Genomic DNA, 16,951 nt, shown 5'->3' on the forward strand with positions numbered 1-16,951 from the left:
TCCTACCTATAGGAGGATGTTTTATAATTCTTTTCTCTTGACTCAGAAGCCAAGTTGAAACATGAGCAACAGAAACTTTATTTAGCTACAAGAAGGCATAAATACGTAGGATAGGATATGACCAGTGGGTTCTCCCGAAAGCAGTACATCAACTAAATTGTTTCTCTGTGTTTAAACTGCCTGCCTCCTGCCAACCTGGGTACTTCTCCCCATTTACCAAAACTGTGGTGCTGTCCAGTTTTGGGGGAAGGTGATGATTGTTCAAGGATAGTGAACAGGGGACCCTCATTCCTTGCAAGGCCAAATCAGAGTTCCTGAGAGGGCTGGAGGATTGATCCCTAAGCCTTCCAAGAAAAGCAAACAATGCCAAAGTGGCAGGGCAGGAGAGATCCTTGCCAGCTGCAAAGTAGAACCCCTCTCTCGAAAGTGTCCCATCTTGCTAGAACACTCTATGAACCAGAATGTAAAAGAAATCTGAGTTTCTGTTGGGGCTCAATGGTTCAATCAGCCTAAATGGACTTATGGTACAAGCTGAAAGCACAGAATGGAATTCAGTAGAGACCATCAAGGCAAGTAGTATATATTTGGGAAAGGTAAGTTGGAGAGGAGAGGAGAGGAGAGGAGAGGAGAGGAGAGGAGAGGAGAGGAGAGGAGAGGAGAGTAGAGGAGAGGGGAGGGGAGGGGAGGGGAGGGGAGGGGAGGGGAGAGAAGAGAAGAGAAGAGAAGAGAAGAGAAGAGAAGAGAAGAGAAGAGAAGAGAAGAGAAGAGAAGAGAAGAGAAGAGAAGAGAAGAGAAGAGAAGAGAAGAGAAGAGAAGAGAAGAGAAGCATGTAGTTGAGGGAAAAAGTGAGATTAAGGAAAGTTGTAAAGGACAGCACATTTTAGTTGCTTAATTTTTTTTTTAATTCTAAAGATTTGATGGAAGAGACAACACATTTATACCTATAGTAATAAATTATGTTCAGTTGCATTCAGTTCAATACTTCAGAATTTTCATACTCGTCAGCCATAGCCAACATGGACAATAAGGAAAGAGGACTGGAGGTGACATGTGATAACACCTAGACAGCCACACTTCACAGAGTCCTGGCATGCAGAATGACAAAACTGTATAAAAATACTTGCTTGTGGAACATCTATTGACATGGTCCCTTAGGTGGTTTATTCCTCTATTTTCTTCCCAGCCAGCCTGCAGAGTGCTCCCTTCACATCCCTGTTCCTCAGGCTATAAATGATGGGGTTTAATGTGGGGATCACAACTCCATAAAAGACCGCCACTACTTTTTCCCTGTCAGAGAATGTCTTGGCCTGAGGTCTCAAGTACATGGCCAAGATAGTGCCGTAATAAATGCTCACTACAGTGAGATGAGAGCCACAGGTGGACAAGGCTTTGCTCCGACCTTGTGCTGAGTGGATTCGCAAAACGGCGAGACCAATACGTCCATAGGTCACCAAGATAAAGAGGAAGGGGAATGCTAGTGTAAAGACACTGGTTATTATCATGCTAAGCCCACTGGCATGGGTGTCAGAGCAAGCCAACTTCAACACTGCCTGCAATTCACACTTGAAATGATTTACCACATTTCGCCCACAAAAAGTTATCTGCATGCTAAAAAAGGGGACCATAGTGAAAAGGAAGGTGCTGACCCATAGGCTCACAGCCAGCTGGATGCATACATTGCGACTCATGATCAGGTTGTAGCGCAGAGGGTAGCATATTGCCACAAAACGGTCATAAGCCATCACAGCTAACAAAACGGACTCAGTCACAGCTAACAGGATGCTGATGCCCATCTGAGCAAAACATCTGCCCAGCGGGATAGTCGGCCTGTCCATGAAGCAGTGGACCAACATCTGCGGGACAGAAGTAGTGATATAGCTGATGTCAATGAAGGAGAGGTTGCTAAGGAAAAAATACATGGGGGTGTGGAGGTGAGAATCTACCACAATCAGCACCAACATGAGGGCATTGCCGGCTACAGCAATGAGGTAGATAACCAAGAAGAGGACAAACAAACCAGCATGGACTTTGAGGTTCTTTGAGAGCCCGACGAGCACGAATTCAGTCATGGGAGTTGCGTTTCCCCATTTTTCCATGTTACCTGTAAGAGTGAACCAGGTTTCAAAACCTGATAAAGTTAGTGTAAGTTGTTTTGGGCTTCTGATTAAATGATGAACACAAACATAAGGATGGGAGAGCTGCTTTGAAGAGAGGAAGCTAGCTTTGGGAAAATCTGATTCAGAGAAAAATATGAGAGGGAGGGAAAGAATTAAGTATGCAAACCTTCTACATACTTTCCTCACTCCATTATAAGTCTTCCTAAAGTAATTTTCTTACTCTCTCTTTATAGAAGCTCACACTTTTTTATTTTATACCGATTTGTGTTTTGTATTTAAAGACCCCCAGCTAATTGGAGGAAGGCAAAATGGTACCAAGCAACTATCATCCATGGTGGACAAGCTGAGATTTTCCAAAAGTTTAGCATTGCTACCAGAGCTCTTTAAATTTTGCTACCAAATTCATATTTTTCAATGTAATAAAATTTTTAAATTATTTAAAACCTGGCCGGTAACCATACTATTCAATGCAATTTAAATAAAATAGATCAATTCTCTTTCTTGTCCTTAGTTTACTCATTTGCCTTAGTTATAGTAACTCATTTATATACCATTTCATTGTAGGATATATAGACTTCTAAGAAAACCTGCATAAGCAGTATTTTTTTTTCTCTTGGTTGAATTTCATTTAATCACAAATAATATAAATCTCTTTTTTGCCTTCCTTCCACAATTTAATGGATTTTAAAAAGGTCTCACCAGCTCCCTAAAATTAATCTTGTTGAACAATAGGTAGATTCTTATATCAATATTTTATTTTTTATCCTTAAAAAGCCCTGAAGGCAAACTTAAAAACAAATATTAATAAAGCAAATACAATGGAATTATGAATATAGTACTAAGACAATAATATTTTTTGGATCAAGTGTGAATTACAAAATCGTGAGGAGATGGAACGTACAACAATCTTTTAAGGATTTTGTTATCCTTAATATTAACAGTGTACCAGCTATACTTTTTTCTTTAAAAAAATTTCAAATATCCCAAGGGTTGTCTAAGCCAATTGCAACTCTGAAAGTTGTCTTAATGAAGAGCTGTTAAATTATCACAACTGTAGAAAAATGAAAACATCAAAAAAGGGAGGTACTTAATATCTACTTCATTAGTACTATCTGATTCATATAATTATCTCTGAAATTTTTCAGCACACATTATTACCTTTCAGAAAGTCCTTCCAGCATGAACTTGATGGATCATTGAAACATATTCTGAACGTGATTGTTTCTGTACGAATTCTATCCACCAAGTGCTATCTATCGGCATCATCTGGGAAAGGATCATTTCACTGTAGTACGTCAACACTTCAAATAAAAGTTATCATGTTGTTTCTCAAACGTTTATACTGTCTCTGGGGATTTTTAAGTTCATGATATATTTGAAGATGTGAGCTGCCTCTGGGGACTTGGATGGTTCACCTCCAGAGATTCTTCACCAAAGAGAGCAAAGAACAAACTTTACAAACATGCACATTATCTGGATGCCAACTATAGATACAAAACATTTTGTATCTGCAGGCTTATTCATTGTGCGAGTTATCCTGGCCAGGACAATGGATCAAAGGTCATGGTGTTAAAGTCAAAGCCATCTTGCGGGCACCAAGGCAGTGAAAGCTAAAAAGTGCAAGATACCTGATACTAAAACATAGAAGTTTGTAGCATCACATCAGAACATTGTTTTTGCCCTTTGTGTTTACCTAGGAAGAAGAATTATCACCCAAAATTGCAGTTGCAGGGAAATTCGAAGTGAAAGTATACAGAACCAATTGGAAGGCTTTTGATGAACCTTGAAGAAAAGATCAATAAGGCCAATGAATTGTAGAAGACATGTGCACCTATTCTACTAATTGCTAAATTTTCATTTTGTTTTATAAAAAGAATAATCTTGTGTCACTCAGCAAAGCGTGTCTTCATTTCTTTGTTGCACACCAACCTTGCCATTCCTCCACTGGGTCAAGGCAAAATCCATAGTGCCGCTCACCCACTTCACCTTCACAACCACCTTGGGAAGTATGATAAGCTAAGATTCTTTGTGCTTTATTGAAGAAACCACACAGTAATTGTGTTGTTTATCCTACATCAAAAAAATCAAAGGAGATTTGATTGGAGAATTTTGGGAGTTGAAGTCCACAGATCTTAAAGTTGCCAAGTTTGAAAAACACTGGCCTATAGCAGCCAAAAATTAGAAGGCATCTGGTAGCACTTTTTCAGATTTACACATTTTATTAAAAGGAATAAGCTTTCACAAGCAATAGCTTTTGTTGCATTACTGACAGGGTTATTCCTTGGCATGAGAGATGTGTTAATTCTTTTTACTCTGGTACTATTGTTTATTGTTTTAATTTTCTTTTATTGTATGGACTGTACTTTGCTTACAGCCATCTGCAGTTGAAGCAGCCCATAAACCTAAATGAATGGCTGGCTGGATGAATATGTTTATATCTTCAGTGCTGTCAAATTTTTACTATTGCCCATCCATGAAGTGTCCTCATGTCTTGATCCATTGAAGATATAGCTATGGAGGAAACCTACCATCTTTAACAGCAGTGATTTCTCAAAAGCCATGGGATGCGGGGCCAAGATATCAGAATAACAACCCACTCAATTGGCATTCACACTTCAAAGGCCAAGGTTAAGTACCTCACGTTGCAAAATGTTTTCTTTCCTGATACAGGGATGCCCAGATTTCTGTGTATCCCTATCTATAGCTCTGATCAATAGTGCAACAATTATATGCCATTGATCAAATGCATACATATGTTCATCTTCAATTTCTGTGACCCTTTGTTCTTTGTTCTTAACAGTGGGAGACTAGTGGCTCACTGTAACTTCCTAGCTGTAATAAAATGATCATCTGGATCCTCTCCAATTGTTGGCTTATTCTTCTCCAAGTCTTTCCATCACACGTTACGTGACTGTCCCCTATAGAGCTACATTGCCCGTGTCTTCTCCCTTCTCTACCCTAGATGTCTAACGATATATTACTGGTATTTTTTTTCCTTCAACTTCAGAATAGTAGACTGGAAGGCAGTGCTCTCTTTTTCAGCTTAAAAGCTTCTGATATCTTCATTTGACTAATGAAGCCCCTATTTACCAGTCCAGATTTCCCTCTCAGCTATGCTGTTTTGGAATTTCTTCATATCTAACTGGTCCATTTGAGCAGCACACTGTGTCAATCAACTATATTCACTGCCATATAATCTAGGCCTAAAAGAGACCTCCTCTGCCCTCCGCTGGGATAATATGCTCTCCACCCAATGTGTATCATCTTACTCATTCCATGATTTATTTCAGGTGTAGCTCATCTGAAGATCATTCTGGTGTCTATTCCACATACCTCTTTAATGTTGGCTGCCACTGTTACCTCTGTTTACCTCTCGTGATCCCAGATAGGGCAAAGGAAATAGGAAAGAGAATGTTCTATTGTGGCTGAAAGCTTGTTGGATAATATGAGTTCTTCTTTGTTAAGCTGAGTACCTTGTCCTGGGTTAGAAGGCTGGTGAGAGTTCACCCGTTTTTAATATTAATCTCCAGGATTATGGGTCCCTTGTGCTCAGAGACATTGTTTGACAGATATCCTGCCTTATGTGATTTTAAACAAGGCACAGTATAGCATATAAAAGCCTTACCTTCCTAATGTGTTGGGAAGATGGTCTGATTGGGATTATGAGAGTTGGAGTTATGAGAGTTGCTATCTAAAATAATTTAGTGGGCCATAGGTTGTAGAAGGATTGGACAGAACCTAGAATTATCAATGACAGAACTTTGCCAGTTTAAGGCCCATGAACTGATTTCTGTAAATTTATAGAGACAGAGCCCTAATCCTGGGAGAAGCTAGTTTGGAAAGCATTAATCTGTTGTGGTGAGGAAAAAGGGTTAAAGAGCTGAATAGTATTCATAGACAGTTGATAATGATAACTTGTGCTAATACATTCTATCTATGATTCAGTTGCAAGGAACAGGCCCTATGTTACTTGATCTAATTCCATTGTTACTGCAGGGCTACCACCTTGACTCTGCCTGGGTAGAATTCCAGGTTGATGCCTTGTTTGCACCTGGCATCACTGAGGCCAAAGGAACAGAGATGGTATTTCATCCTCTCAATTGCTTCATCCTTAAGGAGACACATCAGGGTGGTGATACATGACTGAAGATGTTGCCACTCATTCCGGGGCAGGCACCAAACCATAGAAAGCAGTCTAAACTACTGAGAGGATGGGACCTGGGAGATACGGCTTGTTTTATTCAGTTCTTCATTTTCTGCAGAAGGCAGGAGGTTATTAACATCAAGAAAAGGATGCATTTATTCCTTTTGTGAAATGTCTATTTATGACTTCTCAGGACAGTATTCCATGGTTGCCATTCATATACCTGCTATCAAGTGTAGCACAAACACAGAAAGTCAAGAATTTAAAATCCTGCCAAGGGCTGATAATCCACAGAACGAGTGACAGAAAAGGAAGGAATACCTCAGTATTCTCAGAGCTTTTTTAACTGCAGCAATATTTGTCATTTATCGTAAATGACAATTTAAGTAAACTGCAAGACAGATATCTCTCATCCTTTATTTGGACATATTTCGTGCTTTGGGTTTAGGAAAGACTGTTGTCATGGAGGCAAATGCAGTTTCAGTACCAGTTATTAATGTTTTGTTCTGCAGAATCGACCCTTTTAGGATTTGGGAAGTAGAATGCATAATGTGGCATGAAGAAAATCAGTAAGTCAGCCTCTGGGTGAGGTCATCTATCAGTTCCAGGTAAGGTATCATCAGTATGTGGATGATAGCCAGTTATTATATCTCCACCCTGGGCCATCTGTGGAGTTCCTGTCTCAGGGTCTGAAGATAGCCTTTTTCTCATGGTGCCCTCCCCCAGAACATCTTCCACCTGGAGATCATACTCGTTCCGACCCTGCTAACGTTTCTCAAGGCTTTGAAGACCTGATTTTACCGTTTAGCCTGGGGCTAAATCACCATCTTTTCCACAACCTTTCTCAAAAAGGAGAGGCTGGAAACAGGTCAAAAACCATCTAAAACTGCTTGCTGCAGTGATGGCTTCTTGAGAAGGGGACATACCACACCCTCCTTTATAGAAGGTGGGACAACACCCTCACTCAAAGATGAAGTAACCATTGCTTGAACCCAACTCACCTCCCAGGAGGGCTTGACCAAGCAGGAAGGACAAGGACCTAATGTGTAAGTCACAGCACTAACACTGCCAAAGAACCTCTCTGTTTCCTCAAGACTCATAATCTCAGACTCCTCTCAATAGGGCAACATCCTTCCTCAATCAACTCAGCAAGACCCATCCAGCCAGAGTCCAGCTCTGAACAGATTCTGAGTGACTCCATCCCCAGTGCTACACCACTTGTTGACCAGTACAGTCCACTCCTGCTGCCTGTCTTGCCTTAAACAGGTCCACTGCAACACACACACCCCCTCGGGACTCTCAGCACATCAGTCCTGCTGCTGCCACCACCAACCAGCTGCTTTGCCAGCCATCTCTCCCAGGAGACTACCAAGGCTGCTGTTCTGTGCCTCTGACACTCTGAGCCCCACCATCTCTTGATGTCCCAACTCACTACCAGCAAGGGACTGCCTAACTGATGCCTAACTGCCTAACTCTTTATTATCTGTTGCTTTCTCTCTGTCACTGCTGCATTTACTGGCTCCTGACATAGCTCCGAATCTCTCATCTCCTCTGCTCAAACTTTGCAGCTACAACAACCACCTACAACTGTTGCTCATTATATACACCATTCTTTTTTTTTTAATTATTTATTATTATTCGATTTTTCCAACCATCAGTGTCTCCAAAAGCCATCAACAAGCATGGCCAACACTGTCTCCATGGTGTCTCTTCCTTGCCAAATATTGGCTCTGCTTAATATTCTTTTCAGCAGAATTTCAGCTTAAAATTCTTTTCAGCAGAATTTTCTTAATGTGATACATATATATATATATATATATATATATATATATATATATATATATATATATATAAAGAGAGAGAGAAAGAGACAGAGAGACAGAGAGACAGAGAGAGACAGAGAGAGAGATTTGTAAGGCACTGACTTGCCAAAAAGGAGGAAGAATGGAAAAAATTGGGAATCTTTAATCTTTTCTAACTTTAACTCTGTGAATTATTCCTACCTCATCGCTGCTAGTGAATGTGGGAGAGAGTTGGCAGTTTTGCCCAGTTTTAGGAAAATGTAAAGACTGTAAGCCTTTTACATTAAAAGCAAAAGCTATGTGATTTCCCGTGGAGTTCAATTAGAGGCCAGTCCATGACTCAATTCTGGGCCAGCCAGTCTTACTCCAGGTGGACCATCAGCAGTAACAGAGCTGGTAAGCCAGCAGGGAGTAGCTGGGAGCAAAATCATTACCTTCTCTTATGAGAAATGCAAAGAGCTTTTTTTGGGGCAGGGATGAAGAACGGATCATGTAAGTTTTTTTTCCCCCCATGAATCTATTTCTAAAACATCAGCTATAATGAACATTAACACCCCTCCCTACTTTCCCCATTCATAGTGTATTTCTTTTGCAACTGACACTTCTGCTCAAGTGCCGCTCCTCTTGTTCCTTGCCAGTATTTTGGACTAAAGGGAGGTTTCTGATCCACATCTTTTTCTACTGACTTTTTAATTCAACATCCTTGGAGAAATGGTAAGGTAAGAGCTGATGATGGCGTGGGGACTTACTTTCTGAAACGTTCCAGCTGGCTGAGATCTCTCTCCCTCTCTCTCTCTCTGTCTCTCTCATCCTCTCTCTCTCTGTGACCCTCTCTGAAGCCCAGCATGTTTAAGCACTGGGCGCTCTCTGTAGAGTAGACAGCTTTGAGTCTCCCCACAGACCACCTTGTACATGGTAGACAGTGCAAAGAACCCCCTTCTGTTTCTATTATAGATGTTTTCATCTACAAGGGATGGATGGGGGTATCTGTCACTGGGTTTGTCTGAAGGCTGTATAATAACACAGAAGGATGCTCTTGACATGCCCTTTTCCTGACTCAGCAGAGCTCTGTTATATTATCTATTTCAAGTAGCATGCGCGTAGGATATCACCCATCTATGGCTTAAAGTTATTTTTCTGGAATTGCTAAATATTGAATTATATTTTGAAACCTTATATGCAGAATTATCCTGATGAATTGTAATTCATAGCTCAAATGTGCTATTTAAAAAAGGAGGGGGGGGAGAGATAAGCCATCTCAGTAAAGCAAAGACTGTTCTCTAATTTGTGAATTTGGCTTTTCCCACTAAATGCATCGCTGTATTATTCTTCAGATTTGTCCTGATAGGCAAAGTTGTCTATCTTCAATTACTGTTTGAATATAGAACCAAATGAGACTGAAATGCTGAATTTTACGGAGGTTTATTAATCAACACAGCACCAATTTCTTTTGAGTAAACTAGGATTTCTTTCACAGGTCTAAATAGCATCTTATATTCAGGATCTTATTAGACATATCCACCGCAGGTGTCAATTTGTTTTACTCCCTCTCACCTATCAACAGAAGTATCTAATACCTTCTTGAACCTGCCACTTCTAAAAAAAGTATTCCTTCTTCCATGCAGGAAGGAAAAAGTGTGTAACATTGTAATGGCATCTGCAAATGAAACAATGGCAATAGAATTCATCTTAATTGGATTATCTGACCAACCCAGAGCCCAGGTGATCTTCTTTTGGCTTCTGTTGATAGTGTACCTCATTAGTCTTCTTGGCAATGGCTTCATCATTGCATTAATTATTGTGGACCCCCAGCTTCATACTCCGATGTATTTTTTTATTTGTGTCCTCTCCTTGATAGACTTCATTCTCATTAACAATGTTGTTCCTGAGGTTCTGATCAACTGCTTCATTTACAAGCCCACTATTACGTTCTCCAGATGTTTGTCTCAAATGTATCTGGGACTGCTGCTTGTCTCAACAGAGTGTGTTGTCCTTGCTGTCATGGCATATGATCGTTTTGCAGCTATATGCAAGCCCTTACACTACATGCAGATCATGAGTTGGAGATTATGTATTTGTCTGATGGCTGTGTCTGTAGGTTTTCCTTCCCTGACAACCCTTATCAATGCGCTATTACGACCCACTGACTTTTGTGGTCAGTATATCATCAATCATTTTGTATGCGAATTGCAATCTTTCCTCAAACTAGCTTGCTCTGACACACAGGTTAGTGAGATCTTCATGCAAACTGCCACCTTCTCGCTTGTAATCCCACCATTTGGTTTCATAGTTGTGACTTATGGGAAAATAGGTCATGCTATATTACGCATCAGTTCAGCCCAGGGTCGTAGGAAGGCCTTCTCCACATGTAGCTCTCATCTTGCTGTAGTCAGTGTCTTTTATGGGACAATTATGATCATGTACTTGATGCCCCAAGGAAAAACTACTTCTGACAAGGAAAAGATCCTATCTGTAATCTATGGAGCGGTGACTCCTATGCTGAATCCGATAATTTACAGCCTGAAAAACAGGGATGTGAAGGGAGCTTTTTGGAAACTGATTGGACAAAAGATGTCAGGATAGATTAATGGCCCTTGTTCTGTGTAGTGCAGAGACAGTAGTACTTACCAATTGTTAGTTTACAATAGGAAGCATAGATAGTAAAGATCATTTCCTTATACCATCACTGAATGGTCATTTTGAGCAAGATACATTTCCTAATAGCAATCAAGACTGGCTGAAAATGGTGAAGCCCCTCAAGTGTGTTAGATGGGTATTGCATCTCTGTGTGACAATCAGACATCAACCATTTTCTTAGGCAAAAAGCATTCTCTGCATCTAAGACAAATTAGACACCAGATGACAGGGGTAATTTTTTCCTACCCAAGGGCACTGTCAGAATGATTATGTACTTGAATTAGACTTTTCTCCATGATTTTGGATCTGTTTCAGTATTTGGTTGGAGATGGGGGAAGTTTGCTCCTAGCTACCAATGGTCCTGGCTACCACAAATGCTCTAATGGTGGAGATGATTAAACTGACTGATGTAACTAGTGAACAATGCAGTTAGGAGACTGATCACTCAGAGATGTCTTCAAAGACCTGCAGTCTAGAGTATTTATTATTCCAATTAATTATTTTTAAACACATGCTTCCTGAAGTCAAAGTGGAAAGAAGGAGCATACAAATTGGCCTTGGGTGTACTATGAGATGAACTGGACAGGAAATGGTTAACTCCACCTCTTCCAGCCAGAAGCAGGACTTAGACTTTGATTTCCCTCCTTAATCAACCCATTGACTTCAGCTGAACACATGATCTATTCACACCCTTACTAATCCTAAAAATTAATAAGTAGATATGCAGTCCCACAGTAACTGACTTAAGCAATAAAGAACCAAGTGACAAAACAGGAGAGCCCTATAATAATAAACGCCATCCCCAATACCTGCTTGGGATTGTCAGGCCTCTTCTTTGACCAAAATGATACCTTACAATAAGTTCAAGAACTGCCCTTGGTCGCTGGAGTTGATAGGAAAGGGGTTTACCATGGCCGATATCCCAGGAGGCTGTGATGGACGACTTGGATGAGGAGACTCAAGGTCATGGGGAGAAGAATTTCAGGCATCTCCTCAGCCCGCAGCCTGAGCGTGTGAAAGCAAAGAGGATGAGACTGGCACCACCCTAAGGAATCTGTAGTGTTTAGTTGCAGACTTTGGGAGTTAGAGTTAGTCTGGTGAGGTTCTGTCTAGCAGGTGTAAGCTAATAAAGTAACTGAGCAATTCCAGAACCGTCCCGTGGAGTTTCTTGGGCTGAACCTGACAGACGCCCAGAATAATTGCAGTATTCTCTGTAGGACTGAGTGCCTACAGGCAGCCTCTGCTGAAGCAAATTTATCAACCTTGTAATATCTAATAAAACTAGTGGCCTCATCCTGAGTTGCTGTCCTATAATTGTCTTCCAGCAACATGCCCAACTGCTGCTAAAGCCAATGATCATTTTAACAAATGATGTGATATATGCCATCATCTGTCAGAAATGCCCCGGTGGATTCTAACATAGGATGCAAAAGACTTAATGGACACAAATTTGACATCAGGACTGAAGGACAAAGTAGTATCACAGCATTTCAACCTATCAGGATACTCTTGCAGATCTCAAAGTAATTATTTTGGATAAATGAGATTTCAACAGCACCACTGAGTCAGAGATTGTTGAATTCACATATGTGAAAAGGTTTCAGGCTACCTTAAAGAGTCTCAAACAAACACAATGGGGTTTTAACACACTACAACCGTTAATTGAGAAATCCCTGTAATCAGTCTCACATGTAACCTGCACCTGCATAACCAACTTGTCATCCCCTCCCTTCCCCCCGCCTCACCCCAGTTTAAACCCTACGTCAATCTAGCTAATTTGTCAGTGTGAAGAGGTGATACCAGACTCCTTCACAGTATCTTGTATTAACCATATTGTAATTGTTTAAGCTGCAACATGATTAATTAAATGAAACTTCTTAATTTAGGAGTTGGGCCTACTAGTGAAGGCCTGTTGCTTATGAGTATGTTATGAAGATTGGGGAGTGGGGGGACCACAATATGGAGCTGCTTGAATACAGAACAGCTTAATAAAGGGGATGAATAACTGGACATAAACAATGCATGATGAGGTGAGGTGGCACAACACCTTGTGACAGATAGACCTAAAGATGCTGAAAAGCAGATCTCTAAAACCTCCATCGAGAATTGCTCATACAACTTGGTGGTGCCTGGACCAATTAACAATGGAAGGAAAAGGAGTTGGCTGGTAACGGATGAGATCCAGTGAGAAGATCTAAACCTGAATGACTAGAGGTGCAGCTGGACGTATGCAGACTGGTGTTCAGAGACTGACCCAGAGGGCTTCACCATCCTGTAACGATCTCCCACCCGCTGATCCCAAATCCAGTAACTTTCCTTGCAACCAATATTGATTCAAAAGAAAGTTCATTTATTGAGAACAAGTGTACCGTTCCAAAGCATTGCTAAGACTGAGCCTAAGTGCACCAAAAGTTGTTTTTCTTACTTTACCCCCCTATACCCCCCTTAGTTCCTGGTCTCCTGATTCCCTTGCTGGTATGACTTTGAGCATGCCAGCGCCTGTGATAAGGAGCCATGTGCTTTTAACGGTTTCTCATTCCTTCTCTCCCCCCCCCCCCATTTTACAACGGCAGAACCACAGCATGTAAAAATCAATTTCTAAACTAGCCATCATAACAATCTACTATTAAATCTTGCGAGGATTCTGACATGCCGCCCCTCCACAAGTGAGGATGTCAGTCAGATGACTCATATTCCTCACTCTAAAAAACAAGAAGCAAAGGAAAACATGATACAATAACAATGCTAATTGTTAAGGCTTTGTAGGATAAGCATTATAAATTTTTTAAACTAAATCTGGAGTCTTTACATGTTTCTTGTCAACCCATTCAGCCATTGATTTAGGAAAATGTTTCCACTGAATTAAAAACTGAATCCCCCTTCTATGTTTTCTACTGTCCAGTATTTCTTTAACTTCAAAATGTTGTTCTCCTTCAACCATCATTGGCTTAGGTGGCAATGGGGAGAGATGCCATTGAGATGACTCTTTGTAGGGTTTAAGTAGGTCACAGTGGAAGACTGGATGGATTCTTTTAAATGTAGCCGGCATCTGTAATTGTAGTGAGACTGGATTAATCAGTTTATCAATAACAAAAGGACCTATGAACTTTGGAGCAAGCTTTTTCAAAGGTTGTAATGATTTAAGATGCTTGGTAGACAAAAGAACCTTATCGCCTACTTTCCAGTCTTTCTCTGGGGTTCTCTTAGCATCTGCAAATTTTTTGTACTTTGCTCTGGGCTCCTTCAATGATGCAACAATCTGAGGCCACACTTGCGTCATTTGTTGGACCCATTCATCAGCTGAAGTGGCTTGAGTGGACTCTTTAGGTAGTTCTGGGATGGGTACAAAGTCCTGTCCTGAAGCTATTTTAAAAGGGGTGAGGCCAGTGCTTTGGTGCACCGCATTATTATAAGCTACTTCAGCAAAAGGTAACAGCTCATCCCAAATGTCTTGTTGGTAGTTAATGAAACATCTCAAATATTGTTCTAGCACTGAGTTCAGACATTCACAGGATCCTGACGTCTGGGGATGGTACCCTGAACTCAAGCCTTGTGATGCCCCCAGTAGTTTTAGGAATGCCTTCCAGAACTTTGCAGTAAACTGGACCCCGCAATCCAAAATTACTTGTTCTGGGACACCATGAGCTTGGTAGACGTGTTGTATAAATAACTTAGCCAGTTTGGGGGTTGATGGAAGGGATTGGCATGCCACAAAATGGGCTTGTTTGGAAAAAAGATGACTGTCTTTTTGTTGCTTTCAGGCAAGTCTACAATAAAGTCCATGGAAATTTGCTTCCAAGGAGTCTCTGGGTTTGCCACTGTCTGTAGAAGCCCCATTGGTCTGCCCCCCCCTCCTCTTGGCCATTGCACACATGGGGCAAGTAGCTACATATTCCCCTACATCTTTTCTCATAGTTGGCCACCAAAATTGACGCCTGAGTAGATGTAAAGTTTTCACAAAACCAAAGTGCCCAGCTGTTTTGCTGTCGTGACCTCTTTGCAAGACCCACTTCCTAGCGCCTGCGGGGAAATATAGCTTATCTTGCCACCACCATGCCCCTTGTTTGTTTACTAGCGATTGGCTATTGTTTTTAAACCAATCATCCTGAGCACTCTGGGCATTTAATTTTTTCAACAATTCTCCTTCTGGTTGTTCTTCGCCCCTTTTTCTCTGAGCTCTAGTGACCACTCTTAAGGCTGCTTGGGCACATGGAATTACAGGAGCGACCACTTCCTCTTGTTTGCTGTTGTGTTGAGGCAATTGAGTCAGGGCGTCCGCCAGGAAAATTTTTCCCCCAGGAATGTACTTCAGGGAGAAGTTAAATCAATGAAAATATTGTGCCCATCTCATTTGCTTGGGAGACAGTTTCCTCGGTGCAGTCAAAGCCTCTAGATTTTTGTGATCAGTCCAAATTTCAAAGGGATGGGGTGATCCCTCCAACAACTGGCTCCAGAAAAACTGAAGCCCAGTGCACTGCAAACACCTCCTTTTCCCACACCAACCAGCGTCTTTCAGTTTCTGAAAAATTCTGGGATATGTGCACACATGGAAATAGCTCCCCCTCCCCGCCGCCCCTTTCTGTAAGAGCACCTCTCCCACTGCCACATCCGAAGCATCTGCCTGGATGACAAATGGCTGTTCTGGATCAGGGTACTTTAAGATCGGTTCAGCCATAAACAGTTGCTTTAAACCTTGAAATGCTTCCTGGCACTCCTTAGTCCAGGCCAAGGGGGCTCCAGGTCTTGAGGCCTTTGCCTTGTCCTTGCCCTTGGTTTTCAACAAGTCTGTGAGTGGGAGTGCTACTTGGGCAAAGTTGGGTATGAACTGCTGATAGAAGTTAGCAAAGCCCAGGAAACTTTGAAGCTGTCACCTGGTTTTGGGAGCCTCCCAACCCGTGACATCCCTCACCTTGACTGGGTCCATTTCAATTCCCTGATGCGAAATTCTATACCCCAAATAGTCAATTTGCTATTTATGAAATTCACATTTGGAGAGCTTGGCATACAGTTGCACCTCCAGTAGCTTTTTTAGTACCTTCCTGACTAATTGTACATGTTGCTCCATGGTTTCAGTGTAAATCAGGATATCATCCAGATAAACCAACACCCCCTGGTATAAATCCTCTTGTAACACCTCATTTATAAGTTGCATAAAGACCCCCACTGCTCCTTTTAATCTGAATGGCATTATTTCATAACAGAAGCACCCCAGGGGGGAGTTGAAGGCAGTTTTCCATTGGTCTCCTTCACGGATTCACACCCTGAAGTATGCATCCCTTAAATCCAGCTTCGTGAAAATTTTCCCTTTAGATAAATGGGCTAACAGGTCTTTCATTAAGAGGAGTGGGTACCGGTTGTCAGTAGAAATGGCATTTAGGCCCCTATAATCTGTGCATAAATGTAAGGAGCCATCCTTCTTTTCCCTGAAAAGCACTGGTGCAGCAATTTGAGAATGCGTAGGTACAATAAAGCCCCTCTTTAGATTCTTATCAATGAACTCCCTCAAGGCTTCCAACTCTTTGGGTGTCATAGTGTACATTTTCTTCCTTGGGAATTTAGCCCCGGGCTCAATCTCTATAGCATAGTCACTGGCGCGATGTGGGGGTAGCTGATCTGACTCCCATTCGCTAAACACCTCCTGCAGGTTGCGGTATTGCTTGGGAATCTGATTTGTAGTCTCCACTGCCTTTTCTCCACTCACAGCGCCCATCTCTCCCTCTGACAATGTCTCGGTAATTCCTTCAACTTCCACTCCCCCCTCCTTCAGGAAATGCAAAATCTTTTCCTCCTAGTTTACTTCTGTGTTCTTCCTTTTTAACCAGTTCATGCCCAGAAGCACTGGGTTGGATGCCATGGGAGTTACTAGGAATTTAATAGTCTCTCTATGGTCTCCCATAATTAGCTCGAGCTCTTCAGTACGATATTCCACCGGCCCTCCCCCCTCTGGGGATCCATCCAGCTGGGTAAAAATCACAGGGGTATTGAGTCTCTTTAAGTGTAGCCCCAAACCCTGGGCAAGGGTGGGATTAATCAAATTATGAGAGCAGCCAGAGTCTATCAGCGCCTGTATCTCCGCCCTCCGATTCGTCCTCACCACCCTTAGTTCCACCCAAATTTTAATGGGACTCACCCCCATCTCTTTGCTCTCTGAGTCCTCCCATGAACTACTTTCTTTCTCCAGAAGAGTGGCCACCTGTCGGAGAGAGAACGGAGCTAACAACTTCCAGGTTTTGCCACCACCGCGTGTTGCC

At 41.7% G+C, this 16,951-nt stretch overlaps 2 protein-coding genes across 2 annotated transcripts; one reads left to right on the plus strand and one right to left on the minus strand.

Moving 5' to 3' along the window:
• Positions 1–1,160: 1,160 nt before the first annotated feature.
• LOC103065286 (olfactory receptor 13H1-like) lies at positions 1,161–2,096 on the minus strand. The gene has a single exon (XM_088138512.1). It carries the CDS (start codon positions 2,094–2,096, stop codon positions 1,161–1,163), a length of 936 nt encoding a protein of 311 aa, XP_087994638.1.
• Positions 2,097–9,704: 7,608 nt separating this feature from the next.
• On the plus strand, positions 9,705–10,646 carry LOC148216272 (olfactory receptor 13H1-like). The gene has a single exon (XM_088138480.1). It carries the CDS (start codon positions 9,714–9,716, stop codon positions 10,644–10,646), a length of 933 nt encoding a protein of 310 aa, XP_087994606.1. The 5' UTR covers positions 9,705–9,713.
• The last annotated feature ends 6,305 nt before the right edge of the window (positions 10,647–16,951 follow it).

Source organism: Python bivittatus, unplaced genomic scaffold, assembly GCF_059951505.1.
Source record: "Python bivittatus isolate LINGU-HERP-01145 unplaced genomic scaffold, Pbiv_v1 ctg000220_np1212, whole genome shotgun sequence".
NCBI classification, from domain to species: domain Eukaryota; kingdom Metazoa; phylum Chordata; class Lepidosauria; order Squamata; family Pythonidae; genus Python; species Python bivittatus.

Excerpts from the sequence above, each read along its gene's own strand:
- LOC103065286 (XM_088138512.1), bottom strand. The coding sequence starts at position 2,096 with ATGGAAAAATGGGGAAACGCAACTCCCATGACTGAATTCGTGCTCGTC.
- LOC148216272 (XM_088138480.1), top strand. The coding sequence starts at position 9,714 with ATGGCATCTGCAAATGAAACAATGGCAATAGAATTCATCTTAATTGGA.